The sequence below is a fragment of the Schistocerca nitens genome, chromosome 9 (assembly GCF_023898315.1).
Source record: "Schistocerca nitens isolate TAMUIC-IGC-003100 chromosome 9, iqSchNite1.1, whole genome shotgun sequence".
In the NCBI taxonomy this organism is placed as follows: Eukaryota; Metazoa; Arthropoda; class Insecta; order Orthoptera; family Acrididae; genus Schistocerca; species Schistocerca nitens.
In genome coordinates, this window is record NC_064622.1 from 146,121,044 (window position 1) to 146,140,554 (window position 19,511).

At 37.1% G+C, this 19,511-nt stretch overlaps 1 protein-coding gene and 1 non-coding gene across 2 annotated transcripts in view; both read right to left on the minus strand.

Moving 5' to 3' along the window:
* Positions 1-19,511, minus strand: part of LOC126204447 (cap-specific mRNA (nucleoside-2'-O-)-methyltransferase 1) — a 286,518-nt gene that overhangs the window by 55,860 nt on the left and 211,147 nt on the right. Inside the window, exon 14 of the mRNA XM_049938834.1 lies at positions 6,682-6,895. Coding sequence (XP_049794791.1) covers positions 6,682-6,895 — 214 coding nt within the window. The remainder of the gene's footprint in view (positions 1-6,681; positions 6,896-19,511) is intronic.
* On the minus strand, positions 18,920-18,994 carry Trnat-ugu (transfer RNA threonine (anticodon UGU)). Its single transcript has one exon. It is a non-coding gene; the product is annotated as a tRNA-Thr (tRNA).

Sequence of the window (19,511 nt, forward strand, 5' to 3'; positions counted from 1 at the left end):
GACAGGTGTGAATATCATCGAACTCTCAGTCTAATAAGTCATAGTTGCAAAGTACTAACACAAATTCTTTACAGAAGAATGGAAAAACTGGTAGAAGCCAACCTCGGCAAAGACCAGTTTTGATTCTGGAGAACAGTAGAAACACCCAAGGCAATACTGATCCAATGTCTTCTCATAGGAGATAGGTTACCGTAAGGAAAAGCAAACTTATGTTCACTGCATTTGCAGACTTAGAGAAAACTTTTGACAATGTTGACTGAAAATTCTCTTTGAAATTTTGACAGTAGCAGGGGTAAAATACAGGGCTCGAAAGGGTATTTACAACTTGTACAGAAAGCAGATGGCAGGTGTAAGAGTTGAGGGACATGAAAGGAAAGCAGTGGTTGAGAAGGGAGCACGACAGGGTTGCAGCCCATCCCCTATGTTATTCAATCTGTACATTGAGCAGGCAATAAAGGACGCAAGAGAAAAATCTAGAGTGGCTGGAGTAGAGAGGATATAAAATGTAGACTGGCAAGGCAAGAAAAGCATTTCTGAAAAAGAGAAATTTGTTAACTTTGAGAATAGATTTAAGTGTCAGAAAGTCTTTTCGGAAAGTATTTGTATGGATTGTAGCCATGTATGGAAGTGAAACATGGACAATAAAAAGTTTAGAGAAGAACAGAATAGAAGGTTTTAAAATGTGGTGCTACAGAAGAATTCTGAAGATTAGGTAGATAGGTCATGTAAACTAATGCGGAGGTACTGAGTAGAAATTGGCACAACTGACTAGAAGAAGGGATCAGTTAGTAGGACACACTCTGAGACAGCAAAGAATCACCAATTTAGTGCTGGGGGAAAGGGTGCAGGGTAAAAATCATAGAGGGAGATGAAAAGATTATTACAGCAAGCAGATTCAGATGGATGAATGTTGCAGTAATTACTCAGAGATGAAGAGGCTTTACGTAGAATAAATTAGCATGGAGAGCTGCATCAAACCAGTCTTCGGACTAAAGACTATAAGAACAACAACATGTTCCTGGTGACTGGATGCATTTCCCATCTGCAACTTTCAGCACCATCATTTTTGTCTCATGGAAGATAGTCTTCTTTAGCAGATGAGGCTAGCAATCAACATTACAGTAAAGGAAGCCCTTGAGTTGACTTGCGCCCAGATAGATTGACCATTGATGGTGATGTATCTCTATCACCTGCCAGCACTTTCTGAGCCTTAAGAAACACTACTGCCACCTACAACCCCATCACACGACTTTTCGAAATTTTATGGAACTTTTGTCGTTTGAATTGGCCGCATATGTTTTACTGCAGAGGATCAGAGAAGAGATATCCAGGTTTATGCATTAACATGAAAGCTAAATGCCTTCAACAGAGTTAGAGAAACGTTTTTGCAAAATATCATATAAATATTGTTTCCTTCTCACCTGCTAAAACATTGGAACTATTTAGTAGTGACAATGACAACTTTGGACAGCCTGGCATCTATCAAATCTCCTCACCAATGTGACATGATGGATACAGAGATTGAAGATCACTGCTAGGAATACCAGCAGCATACTTGACTACTGTAATCAAACTGTAGTAACACATCGCTTCTATCAGAAGTACATGGAATGAATTACAACTGTATAAAAGTTCATCTGGCACAAAGTTCTAACTACTGGGACTATGTCACTACCAAATCCATCAAGATAACAGTAATGGACCAGCTAGTCAACTACAAGTAAGGCCGGGGCACCTGCATTTAGTTTAATCAAAAAATGACAGAGAGATACCAAGAAACAACAATGAACAGACTTTGAAGGCAAGCATATACCAACAGATAAATCATACAGATAAGCCCTTGAGCACAAACCTCAGATAGATTGGCAAGCATGAGATGAGGGGGAATAAAGATATAAAAATTGGAAAGAACAAAGTAGCACTTAAAATGATACTGATTACATTGCTACATTTTATCACTCATAATACAATATTTTACCATACAACAAAGCAACTGCTCCCACTCTCCCAATGAACCATGGCTCTTGCTGTGTTGGGGTGGCTTGTATGCCTTAATAATACAGGTAGCCCTATGTAGGTATGATCACATCACAGGAGTATCTGTGAAGACATGTGGTTCCTGAAGAAGAGCAGTGGCCATTTCACTCGTTGTACAGGCCTTGCCATATTTGTACAGCAGTACAACTGAAAGTAAGTCAATATATTTCCTGGGGAAATACAACTCTATTGTATGGTTTAATGGTGGCACTCTGATGGTAGGCAAGTGCCTATAGGTCTGTATCACTGACTGACTGACGCTCAGAGGCTAAAATACAGTATGCTTGTATGGGAGTATGGTGGATTGTATAAGCATTGCATTCATTATGTTGAATTATATTATGTAAGGACATATTAAAGAGTAAAAGCATTTTCACATATATGATACAGTTCAAAACTAAAACAGGAAATAGCTTTTTCTACGAGTAATTATCATTGCATATTTCATGTTATATTTTTTAAATCATTAAATATCTTGAACTATGCACTTTTAAAAGTAGCCTGTGAGTTACTCCAGGGTATAAGCTAATTCCATTCCAAATTTCTTGCAAAACTGTCAAGCTATTTCAGCGTGAAGGAGTAACAAACATACTCGCATACAAACTTTCACATTTATAATATGTATGCAGTTGTGGATGATTAGGCAACAAAATCAAATGCTGCATAGTTACACTACTGGTGAAAAAGCTGGAAATAGTTACAGTTGTCTAATACCCAGGAGTAACCACCCAGAAGTAATAAGAATAGCCTTATATGGAAGAGAGACGTTGACGATAAGCAGTATATATATAAAATGAGAGTAGAAGCTTTTGAAACGTGGCGTTGCACAAGACTGCTGAGCATTAAATGAGTAGACAGAACAACTAATGAGAAGGTACTGAATCAAATTCAAGAGAATAGAAATTTGTGGCACAACTTGGTTAAAAGAAGGTATTAGTTGATAAGGTTCATCCGGAGGCAAAATTGCGGGAGAAGATCAAAGCTTGACAACTGCAGGCAGGTTCAAATGGATTTTGGTTGGAATAGTTACACAGTAATGAAGAGATCTGCACAGGATAGACTAGCTTGGAAAATTGCAACAAACCAGTCTTCAGACTGAGAACCACAAAAGAAGTTCAACATTTTAGAAAACAGAGATAAAATAGATCATGAAAAAGGAGAAGTGTTTACTTAGAAAGTTTCAGGTACAATGAAAACAAAATTACACAAAAAATCAAATGTAACAAGGTAAAATTAAAGAACAGATGACAACTTCAAGTAAACAATATCAGGAATTCTATAGCATATAAGAATTAAACAAATCTCTTTATAAATGTCTATATGACATCATGATGAGATAAAATGAAAATAATAAAAAAAGAAACAACTCAAATCAATATGAGCATAAAAAAGAAATAACAAATACATATGTATGATAGACACCACATTTCAACATCTAAGATGACATGCATGCATGAGAAAACTGTACAATCATTCCATAACTTCTTTAAATATTTATAGATGTCAAGAAACTAATCAGAAACACACACTGACAATAATGAAAATAATGATATTGCGGAAATAATTCCAGGTGATGTATTGAACGGCATTCAAATTATGAAGATAGGAAAGGTATCTGGAGATGATGATGTTTAACAGAAATGGGTTGATATTGGGCAAAAAAGAAAAAGGAAGTTGCAAAATCGTTCATTTTTCTGGAAAGTAATACAATTCTCCAAAACTGGAACAATGCTTTATCACACTACTTCTCAAGGGATGAAAAAACTGTAGACCTGTCAGATTAAAATTATCATCATAAAAAAATGCTGTTTTAATCTGGTAATGAAACAAGCTGATTTTAGAAGTGGACATGGCACAATGGATTATTTGCAAATCTTGAACAAAATTAAAGAAATGACTGACTGAATTACCACATCACATGGGGTTTCAAAATTGTGGAAAAATTTCTGTCTTAGTTTCAGTATAATCCATACTGACAGCCCTTGCAAAGCAAAGGAGTGATTCAACCTGCAGTAGAACACTGGAGAATTTAGGATAGTGGAAAAGTAAGAGCTCAAAGTTAAGCCAGGCCAGTAGATTCCATATCATAAAAAATCTATTCTCATTATGACCAGAGGGAGTTTTCAGTTCCTTAAAACTAGATAAACTAAGAAAGAATACAGTTCAATGGAACACATCTGAATCATCTTGTTTCCTGAGTAACACTGTACTGTTTGCCCCAAGTGAGGATAAACTTCAACAAATAATCCAAAAAATTCATAAAGCAAACTTGAAAGTTGGTATGAAAATGAATTACAACAAGACTTTAAACAGTGTGTTTCCAGTACAATGAAAAGAAAGTTGGACAAGTTATCAATTAAATCTCAGACTTGTTGGATGAGTTTTCATATTTATAGATGGAAAGGAAATACACAGAAGAATAATAACATCCTAGCATGCTTGTGATAAACTAAACAGAGTTTTGGAAACTACATCTCTGACGTGTCTGAAACAGAAAGTTCACATCACAGCATATTAGTTGTGATTTACACCAGTGCAACATCGACTTTTAAAGCCAAAGCTAATCAAAAGCTGAGGTTTGCTCACTGAGAAATGGAGAGCTGTGTTGTGAAGCACCAGAAGAGACAGGATAACATCCAAGTAGATCGTAGAATATCTGGAAGTGGAAGGTGTAAACGTGTCTGCAATGAAAATCAAGGGAGGTGGCAAGATAATGTAGCTAGGTGGATGAATTTTAGATGTAACAAGGAAGTACTTTGCTGGATACCAAGAGGTAAGAAAGACAATGAATTACTGGAAGTTGCATATGTGTCACTGGAAAATGTACAGAGGCAAAATGGTTGCATGCAGCTGAAGACCATAACACATGGAAAAAACTAGACATGGAGTTATCGAGTAGTGGATGTCAAATGGCTACTGATTGTGGTGATGTCAAGAGAATTACTACAAGATACCAAATTTTATCAATAAAACTGAGTATTTTTCTGCATATCATAAAATATACTTAATGTTTCTTTTGTATTTCTTTTTTATATTAAGTCCTTTTCTAATCAATTATATGGGTAGTGTCATCAACAAGTCTTTGACAATATTATGCTTTCAAGGTACATGGGTTCACAGTATTCAATCTTTCCTCTGGAAGATTAAGAGGTCAAACTTTGGTACTAAAATGTTCAGTTCTAATTACAAAACCGTTCTTCACTCTCAAATTTTACTATTAAAGGAAAAGTAATTAAATCAAAATCTATCTGAAGTATATTATTAAGTTATTGATTTCTGTAAGTGACATAATGCACTGTTTTGTGCTTGTAGCGTGCTTTACCTGAAATCTGTGACATGCAGTAACAACTCTTGAGATTCACTGTGATTTTGAAGTTTTTAATGTTTTCTGCTACACACCAGCTGCTTGCTCTAGGCTAACACTGTTTACAACTGGATTAAAAAAAAAAAAACTATTTCTTGACAGTTAAGGAGTCGAAACTGACAAATTTGGAAAGTACTGCACAGACAGGAATAGGCTAAAGCTCCCTGACAGCTTTTGAGACAAGTTCAAACAACTCACTTTGTAGAGTAGCAGCAGCAAAAATCAAATCTCAATTAATATGTCTACTGCCATTTGAAGATTCAGCTTTCTATTTGTGATTCATAAAATGAGTATTTTCCTCAAGAAATGGTAAAATGCTTTCCTATATTACATGGCTACCTCTCTGTGGGTTGAGGATCACTTTTTTTTAAATTTTGCATGTGTGATTTATTCTGAAAAAAATTTTCATTGTTGACAATTGACTCTGTAATATTTTATGTAAAAAATGAATAAAATTTATACCTCAAACTGGAACTTCTCATTACAGCCACAATGCCACATACACAAGACTAGTGCATTTCATTTACATAATAAACACTATGAATTCTTAATATTAAGATTTCTTATGGGGACCAGTATGTATGTATTTCTGCATCCCGAGGAAAATACTGTGATGTGTAAAAATCACAAATCTTGTCTTCATTTTTACTACACGGTTTTTATGAAGAAACTTAGTTGAATTTTTTGTCTCCAAGGGACTTCTGAACCAACCCATTCACACACATATAGTTGTTGCTTAGTTATAAAGCTATACAAGGGAATATCCAGGATTTGAATTGTGCATTGGGTGGGAGAGGAGATATTGGGGTGGGGTGGGGTGGGGTGGGGGTGGAGATTCCTCATTTCAGTTTTGTGGTGAATGATGAAACAGTTTTGCAATTTCACTACACATTACATACCTAGGAGTGCACTTGCTACATGTCAATATCCATTACATATTCCAGCTTTCTTCAAGGTGATACTGATTTGATAATTCTGTCTGCTTCATGAAGCAAGATGTAAGTTTGATTTGTAAAGATACCTTTCTAAGTGGTATGAGGAGGGGTCATTTATGTCCTTGAAGCCACAGTTTAAATAAGCACTAGGAGCATACATTAATTTCAGTCAAAACAATTGCAGCTTTTGTTGATATTTTTATTCCTGCATGGGGAAGCAATCAATTCCATAAACTTCACTCACTATTTCAGTATATTCCACATACAAGAAAGAAGGAAAATAGTCAAGTGCAAATTTAACATTACCCATCTGAAATCACACTCCATAATGCAGAAGATACTAACCGCTCAGTGATATGTAAATTATGGACATCAGTGCCTCCAAGAGAGACAGCATCAATAATATGTAGGGTGTTTATTTTGCGCTGAGACTTTCCTTCACCCTTAAGCTCCATCACAGGCTCTGCTAGCACCAAAGTATCAGGACTCAATTCCAGTGTACTCTGCTCACGAATCCACTGTCCTGACTGATACCGGTATACCTTTGAACGGCCCAACCCTGCCAACCAGAAAGTAGTAACTGCCAAGTATAATATGGAAAGACAGTATTATCACAAAATGTTGAAAAATCTAAAGATTTTGTCTTGATACACATTCTACTGAAGCTGCATCTCATGACAATATGAGGCTGACATTGCAGTTTCCTTCATTTACATGTTGAAATTAATAATGATTGTTTAAAACACAAAATCTAAAGATAACACTTGGTTCTCATACTGTAATTCTTTCATCTAATATTAGCTACATCAACAACATATAACACAATAATCACAATTGCAAGAGAGCATATATATTTTACATACGGATCTATAGTATCAAAAAAACACAAAATGCTACAGAGAGATTCGGAAGGTGCTGTTGGGATCACAGTATTGCTTCTGTAAGCTCTGAGGATAACACTTTGAGGGCGATGCTTTTCATGAGTGGTTTTCCCAATCAAAGAACAACATTTAAGCTCACTGTCTTTTAATGAGCAAAATTAAGGAAGACGATAAAAATGTTAGATTATTTCAAAATCGCTGTTGCAGCTCTTGAGCACCATCTTATGTGTTGTATGCTGTTGCTACAGCACTAGATTACCTTCATCTGAAGATGACAAACAGATGCTCTGACAAAATAGTGCAAAGTTTTAGTAATACTATTTCATTAAACACCCATGACCCTTAGCACATTTATTGTGTTAGGAAAACCTTAAACAGGTCGAGGATTGTTAGAAGTCCCAAGTAATTTTTGTACACCGTCCAAAATTAATTAGTTCTGAATTCTGTAAAAAAATTTTCTCCTATTCTTCTTGACAGTATCCCAATAACATACCAGGAAATGGTAAAGAAATGGGGTGTACTTTATATAAGTGCCTCAAGTGGCCAGAAAATACTGCTGCCATGTGCAGTAAGACTTTTGTTTGACCATGTCAATGCTACTTGCACCCAGTTAGAATGTTTGTGGTTGAACAAGTTACACAGCTGCCACAGGTTATGTTTTGGTTACTCTGTGTACATGTGCCCCAATACCTCACATCAGAGACCAGGTACCTGCCACCTCATCAGAACTGCAACACACGTCTAATGTCCTGGCTGTGCCTGTCTGTGAAACAAAAACATTTGCAAACTCCTTCTCTATTACTGCTCTCCATCTTTCAGGCAAACTAGTCTGTGCGCTGCAATTCAGTGCCCTGCTGCATTTAAGAAAATGCTAAAGCACTTCCTTTAGTTAACCACATAACTGTTACCCACAAAATTAGCACATATGGCTAGTTTCTCTTTGTAAAACAGTAAAGAAAATTCTTGCATCTTATATCAGTTATTCTTCTTTCTCTTTCTGTTTCTCAATCAGTGATACCAAATTCTTTCTCCCTCTCTTCATTATTTGTTGTCTAACACATTAGTCTTTTTCTTCCTCTCACAATCCATTACTTGCACACTCAGGTTAAATCTACAAGACAGTAATCTGTCATTGTTGGTCCCCTTTTTATAAACTAATACAAACTGTCACTTTTGCTACAGTAACTATTCTTTTCAAGTATTTTTATAACTTGTGTCATTATTAACATAATTTTACTAATAATAAATCTGTAAAGCTGTCATACCTGTCTGTCTGTCTGCTCAAGTATGCTTCTCTAACACCTGTTAGACAAATTTTCATGGGGAACGAAGATATTGTAATTCAAAGTTTTATCCATACTAATATTATGAATGAAAAAGTATTTCTGTGTGTTACATTTTGATGACTAATCTGTTGTACCAATTTTGATGATATCTGGTATGGAGATAGCCTGAACCCTGAGGAAGAACAACGATCACTTTGTAGTACAAGATACTTGCTGACTTGAGGAATATTACACAAATTAGGGAAAAATTTTCACTCTTTGAAAAAGCTATTTTCTCTCCAATTTTTGATCTTTATCATATTTGTGAAAATGCTTCCAATGGTCGATATATGCTAGAGGATATGTTTCAAAGTAATGAACACAATCCTTATACAAACTTCAATGTGGTTAATCCATATTTCCACACCAATTGTTGCATATTGTGAAATGTATAGCTATTTCCATAAAACAATACATAGATGCACACTCCTGCCCATTCTCCTGCAGCGACACTGCACATGCCCATGCATCATGTGTTGGAAACAGCTTGGGGGGGGGGGGGGGGGAGGGGGGTTGCACATCATGAGCTATGCTTACCCAAAGCTGATGTTACTGACTATCACCCATCATAACAATATTATTGATATGCGAGTGCAGCTGTGGGTAATGGCTAGAGTAAAATATGTAGGGTGTCTTGGTTACATTTGAGAGAGGGTCTTGGACCTTGATCTTCCCAAGATAAATAAATCAATAAACAGAATAAAATAACATATTGACCAACACTGATGTAATAAATTTGGCTTGAAAATAGAATCACATCTACAAAATTGCTAAACAAAAGTGCTTGGCAATTTCTAAACTGAACAGTTTCAAAGGAGGAATCAAAAGTATTTTCTTTACTTAGGAATATGGATGGTGCTATTTGGTAATAGTTATTTTTTCAGGAATATATAATGAAAAAAATAAATAAATAGTTACAAAACTTTTAAATTGTTAATCATCATCTCTAAGAAACCATGTTTCTCTTTTTCTTTCATGCATATTTACTCATTTTTGAGTAAATACAAGGAGATGGCGGCCAGTAAGAAATCGCGAGTGTGTTAGCCTGAAAATACAAACGTAAAGTGTGACAAAAAAAAAAGTGAAATATGCGAAAGATTCAGTGTCTGTTGTGATCCAAAATTTATTGTGTGTAATAGTGTCACTTAAGAAGCGAAAGAAAATGGTTCCTGTGCAGAAAGTGTGCGATGTTTCTCAGAATGAAAATACAGCCATTGGAGGTAAAAATACGCCATGTACTAAATGTGTAGCTGATACTGAACATCTAAAAGAATGTATGGTAAATATGCAATCAGCAATTCATTCTTTAAATAGTGATATAATAAAACTTCGAAAGGAAAATACTGAACTGCTAAGTTACATGAAATTCCATGGGTCATCCAAAACAAAACCTACGAAAACTGTAAATAGTGAAAAAGAAACGCAGAATGAAGGGTTCAGAAGCCTAAATACGACAGCAATAGATTCAAGTGCGTGTGTTATGGAGAGTGTTGATATAAGCAACAGTGCAAATAAAGGCGAACATTATAAAAAAAGCGACAGACCAGAACACAAATACAATACAAATGGACACATTGGATTTCAAGGAGAAATACTTATTATTGCTGATAGTCACGGACGAAAAATAGCAGAAATGTTTAAAGAAATACAAGCTAATGCAACAGGTATAGTTAAGCCATGTGCCAATGAATGAAGTCACACAGGACTGCAAAACACTAGCAGGCCCACTAACTAAAAAGGACATTGTTTTAATATTTGGTGGTGCAAATGATGTCTACCAAAACAACACCAGAGAAGCCATCAGATCTGCTAGAAGGGCCTTGAATAATTTAAAAAATCTAAATGTAGTGTTATCAAGCATACCACTCGGAAAAGATCTAGTTCCAAGTTCGTGTGTAAACAAAGAAATTGAAGTCATGAACAGAAAACTGGAAAAGATTACCAAAGCCTTCCCAAATACATTGTTTTTAAAACTTGATGGCTTAGAAAGAGTGCATTATACCAGATACGGTATGCATTTGAATAATATGGGAAAGCAATATGTCTGTAGACAAATAAAAAAGCTCATCTGGAAATTTATTGACAAGAAAGATGATGATCCTATTATATTACAAATGGAAGCAGAAGACGCAACACAGTACTCTAACATGTGTATAGATACAAAGGTAACAACCACAGCACCTCCTCTAACTATGAAAGCTGTGCCTAAAGGACTAGCCCAAAACAATTTATGTACTCCAACAGCTTCAAGAACCAATGTAATAACAAATGCAGTACAGCTCACTCCTGTTTGAACAAGCACACATAAGTCTGAAAGCAAGATCAATAATTCTGGGAAACACTCCACTATTCCAAGTAGTTGCAAGAATAACGGGAAAACAAGATCAGTGCGGCCTATAGTGACAACCGACACACCGAAGAATGGAAAAATGAGCTTAAGACCAAAATGACCTTCAAGAATGAACGATTTTTTCTACCCCAGAACAGGAAAAGTTGCAGTATACAACTTTCAACAAATGTGCAGACAACCAACTTCTCTACGACCAGTTCGATAAAACAAACTGTAAGTGTAACTACATCTAGGCTCCCATCAAATTCTTTTCAAGTTATGAATCTAAATATTCAGTCTCTAAGAAATAAATACCTTGAACTAGAAGTTGCTTTAGATGAGTTTAACATTGAATGCTTGTGTCTTTCCGAGCATTGGTGTATGGAATATGAATTAAACAACATCATTATACACCCTTTTAGACTAGCTAGCTCTTACTGTAGGGAAAATGCCAGAAGTGGTGGTGTCTGTATTTATACAAAAACAGGGACAAAATTCAAAAGAAGATGTGATATTGAAAAGTTAAGTGCAGAAAAGCATTTTGAAGCAGCTGCTATTGAGTTGTATGGTAAGCAAAAGAAAATGATAGTGATGATTGCGTACAGGTCACCATGTGGAGATATAGATAAATTTTTGTCCAAACTAGAAATTATGTTAAACATTGGGTACAATGAAAAAGCTACTGTGCTTCTTTGTGGGGATTTTAACATAAATCTTATGTGCAATAATACGGTTAAAGATAAATTTCTGAATATTTTACAGTTTTAACACGTTACCCCATGTAATAGGTCCTACCCGAATAACAAACAAATCACAGACCCTCATAGATAATATATTCTCAAACATAGATTCCAATGAAGTGGAGGTCAATAACACTGACCTTGGTTTATCTGATCACAATGCTCTTGTGCTTACCGTTCCCCCAATGCCTGTGAAAAAAACATCTTGCCACACTTATAAAAGAATTTTTTCTAAAGAAAACTGCACACATGTTGTTAACTGTCTAACCAATTAAAGCTGGACAGGTGTGAGATCAGAATCAAGTGCAAATAATGCATATAATACCTCTTCTTCTATATTCAGGTCACATTTTGTAGAATATTTAAAAACATACAGTGACAATTTAATCAGTAACTCAGACAACAAACCACAAACTATATGGGACATTGTGAGGAATGAAACTACTACCTTGGGAGAAGAGGAAGAAATAGTACCCAAAAGCAGTGAAAATTGCAATATAGAAATGAAGGAAATGGCAAACTATATTAATAACTATTTTTAAGTGTACCACATTCATTAAACTTAAACTTCACAAAACAAAGAATAATACATGCTCCAAGGCTTGCCTGCAGCATGAATATTCCTTCAACAAATGAACAGGAAGTAATTAGAGTGATTAGAAGCTTAAAACCAAAAATGGCAGCAGGTGTTGATGAAGTACCAGTTTCAATAATAATAAGGACTGCAGTGCAGATTGCAAAACCATTAGCACATATTGCAAATTTATCCTTTAGCGAAGGTGTGTTTCCTCAACGACTGAAGATCTCAAAAGTGAGGTCACTATTTAAAAATGGAGACAGACATAAAATAGAAAACTACTGTCCCATATCACTTCTTCCTGTTTCCTCCAAGATATTAGAGAAACTGATGAAATTGAGAGTCACTAGTTACCTAGACAATAATAAACTTTGGAATAGTAATCAACATGGTTTTCGTGCAAAACGAAGCACAGAAACTGCAGTCATAGAGTACACCCAAGAAATAATTAAAAATTTGGAGAAAAACAAAGTGTAGTAGGAATCAATTTAGATCTATCAAAAAATTCGTTACAGTCAACTACTGACAAAATCCTAAAAAGTATTGAGACTTGGTTCAGTGCAAATAAACTTACACTCAATGCAAAGAAAACAAATTACACACAGTTTGGTAAAATGATTCAGGATGAAGACATTAATCTAGAACTGGATGACAGACTAACAGAGAGAGTGAACTTTGCAAAAGTGTTAGGAATGCATATAGATGAAGCTATGAATTGGAAACACCATGCAAAATTTCTTACACACAGACTTAAATCAGCCTGCTTTGCACTGAGAGTTATTGCAAATGTTTGCACTCTAGAAGGCATCAGAATGGCATACTTTGGATACTTTCATTCTGTTGCCTCATTTGGAATAGTGTTCTGGGCCAGCTCAAAATCTAATTAGAAAGACATTTTTATTTTACAAAAACGGGCTGTTCGAATAATTACCCACAGTCCAACACAGCTCAAAATCTAATTTGAAAGACATTTTTATTTTACAAAAACGGGCTGTTCGAATAATTACCCACAGTCCAACACAAGCTCACTGCAGACCTCTTTTCAAAAAGTTAGGAATACTTACTCTGCCATCAGTCTACATACTTAAATGTGTACTCTTAACCAAAGCTAATCTAAGCAATCTTCACACAAATGCAGACTGTCACAACTATAACACAAGGAACAAGAATGATCTCCACATAACAAGTAAGAAGAACACGAACTCAGAAGCATGTAAGCCACATGGGCATTAAGCTCTATAATGCACTGCCTCAGTACATTAAAGATTTAAAGGACAATCCAACTTTTAAATTGGAACTTCGAAAATTTTTAATTCATAAATGTTACTACTCAATAAATGAGTATCTTGAAGACCAAGAAAATGACTTTACAAATTAACCTCCAAAATTTTCTATCTTTGTTTTTTCAGCTTTTATTATACTTTACCATCTATAGTACTAGTTATATATTGTTACTGAGAAACAAATTACTATAAACCATTTATATGGAAAGAAACTGTACGTTTGCAGTCATTTATTATATACAGTTTCATTTTGTACATTCTATATTTTAATTTCTGTGTATGACAAATCCGATTGTAGACAATTTCATTTTGTATATTCTATATTGTTAATTTCTATGTATGACAAGTCCAATATTGTTTGTACGATGACACAGATGCTAAATAAATACAATAAAATACAAATACAATACAATACAAACACTTAATCAAATCTGCATCTCTCATTCACTCACTCAAATATAATGCACAGTGTAGTACTCAGAACAGAGCATGTGACAGCAACTTATTCATGCACTGAAATCACAGTTTACATCATCGTCTATGATGTTCAGTTCTCAGTTTCATTAACATGGGTCAATTCTGTGCCAGTCTTATAAATATTTTCCAGGTCAGTTTTATTTTGTGATCCATTATAAATTGTATCAACAGTGTTCTAAATACAGAAGTATTCAGTGTTTGTCTGGTATCAAATTCATGGAATAGAATTGTGGTCTTAGATAACATGTATTTCAGGTCAACATTTCTTTTTGGGGGAGGGGGGTGGGGGTGTGGGTGGGATAACTGGGGAAGTTCCCCTCTTTCCCACCTTCTCTCTCTTTTTCTGTCATTCTTCGTAGTTCTGGGCTATCCTATTTCCACAGTCAAAAGTAGTTGTCATATATCAGAAAGCACATAGTTTTTACACAAGTGGATGCCAGTAGATCCAGTCTTTCTACCTGCTCAGAAAGCCTATTCGACTGCATGATTAGGAGCAACTGTCACAGAAATTTATTATTGTGACTATGCAAAAAATGGACATAAAAATAAACGAAACACTTGCCCAGTTGGTCAAAGTTGGTCCACCCATGCTCTACAATAACATGTGCTCATATATTACAAATTGTGTAACTGGATGAGGATGTGACATGGAATTAATTGAGCGTGGGTAGGTCTAAGGATTTGAGTATTTTCTTTCCTTTACTGAACAACACTCACTTGGTATCTTTGATGTACTGTAATTTCTTTTCATCCAGGAATACCGGCCAACTGTGGGTGCATGGTGCATGGCGTATGGTCACTAGAACAATTTGTGCAGGCTTGGTGAGATACACACATAATGACTGCTTCATGGGCCATGAGACACACATTACCTACCCATTACACCCAAGTGTGGCATGTCAATAATGTTGGTGATTAACAAACATCATTGGCCTTTCAGATGGGGAGATGGAGCAAGGAAGTTTTCTGTACTCCAGCAAAGCAGTTAAATCAAATGTTGTTATAGAGACAACAGTTTTCTCAAGTTTGTTGTTTGATAGTTTCATTATGTAAATAAGATAATGAAAGTCCAGGATTGAATACAAATAATGGAAGAAGTCAAGGTAACAACTGAAAAAAATCACTGCATAGTACCAGAAGCAAAGGGAGCAAGTGAAGTGCTTAGTATATTACAGGAAGGGGAACTATTACATTTAAAGCCAACTGTTAGAATACTTCACCAAAATGTTCAATACATAAACAATAAAACAGAGGAACTAGAGGTAATATTACAGGAGTATAGGCCAAACATTCTAGTAGTTACAGAACATGGGCTAAAAGAAAATCACATAGGAATGTACAACTTGAAGAATTATGTGAAAGTACCAGTTTCTGCAGAACTTCCTATAAAGGTGGTGGGGTTGCCATTTTTTCTAACTATAAATCAACTAAAGCCATAAATATAACAAAATATTCTATAGAATTGAGCTTTGAAGCTACAGCACTAGAAACTAAAATTGCTGGGAATTTATGTTGTGTATTAGGTTTGTGTCGATCACCAAATGGTATAATTAAAACCTTCTTTGAACAGCTGGAAGATATAATCCAACACCTCTCAAAAACATATGCTAATTTGATCATTATAGGAGATCTGAACATAGACACGAGTAAAAATACATACAATACTAAGACCCTACGGGACTTATTGTACATATACAATCTAAAAATAAAAATAGATAAACCAACCAGAGTAACAAAGCATAGTGAAACTATTATTGATCATGTAATAACAAATATTCCTACATGCTATTGTGACACACAGGTAATAAACTCCACATTAGCAGACCATTTTGCAATCATGATAGGCATAAATATAAAGACTAGTGATTCAGTGCAGAAGAAATGGGAGATGAGAAGACAGAACTACCCACATAACATAAATCTGCTAAAAAAGATGTTAGAGGCAGAAAACTGGGAAACAATATATGCAGCTAAAGATGCAAACACCAAATGGAACCAGTTTTATTCTATATTCAATTATTATTATGATGTTACATGTCCTGTTAGTAAAAGGCTTCTCAAACAGCAACAAAAAAAGAAAAGCTGGGTGACTGGAGAAGTAATCCAAGCCAGAAATAATCAGAGAGTATATTATGACCTCTCCAAACAAAAAAATACTGAGGCCTACAACACACTGTATAAAATAAAAAAGAAAGAGTACTGTAGTTTTATCAGAGAAACTAAAGCACCATTCATCAGGATGTCTATAGATAAGGGAAAGAACTACTCAAAAGGTTTATGGTCGTTCATTAATGAAGAGAGAGGAAAAGTAACAAATCGGGCAGAGGACATCTGCCCACTGATGAGTGGGAAAAGCAACGCAAACCCTCTTGAAGTAGCCAATACTTTTAACAGATATTATATTACTGTAGCAGACGAATTAATAAGTCAAAATAAAACAAATGCAGTACGTAAATTGTTAAACCCCCCACATACAAATCATACTATGGTTTTCATACCTACAACAGATGCAGAAGTGTCAAACCTAATAAAACAACTTAAAATTAAACATTCATCTGGCTTGGATGGTGTCACATCACATCTCATAAAGGAATGCAGGGAATGTATATTAAAACCATTGACACACATGCTGAATGCTGCGATAGAAGAAGGTACACTCCTGGAAATGGAAAAAAGAACACATTGACACCGGTGTGTCAGACCCACCATACTTGCTCCGGACACTGCGAGAGGGCTGTACAAGCAATGATCACACGCACGGCACAGCGGACACACCAGGAACCGCGGTGTTGGCCGTCGAATGGCGCTAGCTGCGCAGAATTTGTGCACCGCCGCCGTCAGTGTCAGCCAGTTTGCCGTGGCATACGGAGCTCCATCGCAGTCTTTAACACTGGTAGCATGCCGCGACAGCGTGGACGTGAACCGTATGTGCAGTTGACGGACTTTGAGCGAGGGCGTATAGTGGGCATGCGGGAGGCCGGGTGGACGTACCGCCGAATTGCTCAACACGTGGGGCGTGAGGTCTCCACAGTACATCGATGTTGTCGCCAGTGGTCAGCGGAAGGTGCACGTGCCCGTCGACCTGGGACCGGACCGCAGCGACGCACGGATGCACGCCAAGACTGTAGGATCCTACGCAGTGCCGTAGGGGACCGCACCGCCACTTCCCAGCAAATTAGGGACACTGTTGCTCCTGGGGTATCGGCGAGGACCATTCGCAACCGTCTCCATGAAGCTGGGCTACGGTCCCGCACACCGTTAGGCCGTCTTCCGCTCACGCCCCAACATCGTGCAGCCCGCCTCCAGTGGTGTCCCGACAGGCGTGAATGGAGGGACGAATGGAGACGTGTCGTCTTCAGCGATGAGAGTCGCTTCTGCCTTGGTGCCAATGATGGTCGTATGCGTGTTTGGCGCCGTGCAGGTGAGCGCCACAATCAGGACTGCATACGACCGAGGCACACAGGGCCAACACCCGGCATCATGGTGTGGGGAGCGATCTCCTACACTGGCCGTACACCACTGGTGATCGTCGAGGGGACACTGAATAGTGCACGGTACATCCAAACCGTCATCGAACCCATCGTTCTACCATTCCTAGACCGGCAAGGGAACTTGCTGTTCCAACAGGACAATGCACGTCCGCATGTATCCCGTGCCACCCAACGTGCTCTAGAAGGTGTAAGTCAACTACCCTGGCCAGCAAGATCTCCGGATCTGTCCCCCATTGAGCATGTTTGGGACTGGATGAAGCGTCGTCTCACGCGGTCTGCACGTCCAGCACGAACGCTGGTCCAACTGAGGCGCCAGGTGGAAATGGCATGGCAAGCCGTTCCACAGGACTACATCCAGCATCTCTATGATCGTCTCCATGGGAGAATAGCAGCCTGCATTGCTGCGAAAGGTGGATATACACTGTACTAGTGCCGACATTGTGCATGCTCTGTTGCCTGTGTCTATGTGCCTGTGGTTCTGTCAGTGTGATCATGTGATGTATCTGACCCCAGGAATGTGTCAATAAAGTTTCCCCTTCCTGGGACAATGAATTCACGGTGTTCTTATTTCAATTTCCAGGAGTGTATATTTCCAGATTCACTGAAAGTAAGTAAAGTGAAGCCAATATTTAAGAAAGGGAACAAGGATGAATTAGGAAATTACAGGCCAATATCATTGACCTCAACAGTTGCTAAAATCTATGAAATGATAATAAAGAATAGAATTGTAAGTTTTATAACAAAGTACAGTGTACTGCATTCATCACAACATGGTTTCAGAGAAGGGAAGTCAACAAAAACAGCATCAACAGATATAATTGAGCACATTCTTAATTTACTTGATAGGCAACAAAAGACTTGTGGGATTTTTATGGACCTATCTAAGGCATTTGATTGTTTGAACCACTCAAAATTAATGATGAAATTATATCAGTATGGAATTAGAGGAAAATGCTATGGCATACTTAAATCATACATTACAAATAGGAAACAATGCACAGAAATCAGACATACTAGTGGGGGAAATATAACAAACGACAGATCAGAATTACAAACAGTTAAACATGGTGTGCCGCAAGGGTCTGTGCTTGGGCCAATACTATTTATACTCTACGTAATTGACTTCCTTAGCTATGTAAATCAGAAACTTATAATGTATGCTGATGACACAACAATCATTTGCACAGCTGACACAAAGGAGGAGCTTGAGAAGGAAGCACTCCTGACTATTGAAAATGCAAATAAATATTTAACACAAAACAACCTGTTTATGAATCAGTCTAAAACAATGAATGTAGTATTTCAGACCAAGCATAGTGAAAATTATAATATAACTATATATGACGGTAGTATCTGTTCCCGAAAGAACAGTTACCGTCGATGACCATGCAGCTTTGCTAGAAATGAAATGATAATGAAATTGACACCCTAGCTGCAAACAGGCGTTGATACACTTCATTGGGGACATGTTGAAAATGTGTGCCCCGACCGGGACTCGAACCCGGGATCTCCTGCTTACATGGCAGACGCTCTATCCATCTGAGCCACCGCGGGCACAGAGGATAGTGCGTCTGCAGGGACTTATCCCTTGCACGCTCCCCGTGAGATCCACATTCCCAACATGTCCACAACACTACATTCGTAAGCAGGAGATCCCGGGTTCGAGTCCCGGTCGGGGCACACATTTTCAACATGTCCCCAATGAAGTGTATCAACGCCTGCTTGCAGCTAGGGTGTCAATTTAATTATCATTTCAATTATAATATAAATGTTAAAATAAATAGAAAGACTATTAAAGAAGTAACCAGCACAAATTTTCTAGGAACTATAATAGACAAACATTTGGCATGGGGGGAGCACATAGATGCACTGTGTAAAAAGATAAACAAACAGATCTTCATCATGCATAAAATAGCTAAGACTGTGGATGATAAAGTCCTCAGATCAATGTATTATGGACTTGTCTTCCCACATTTGTCTTATTCAGTTCATATATGGGGAAATGCACAAGCTGGCTACCGAAAAAGAATATTCACAATTCAGAAAAGGGCAGTGAGATGCATTGCAAAAAT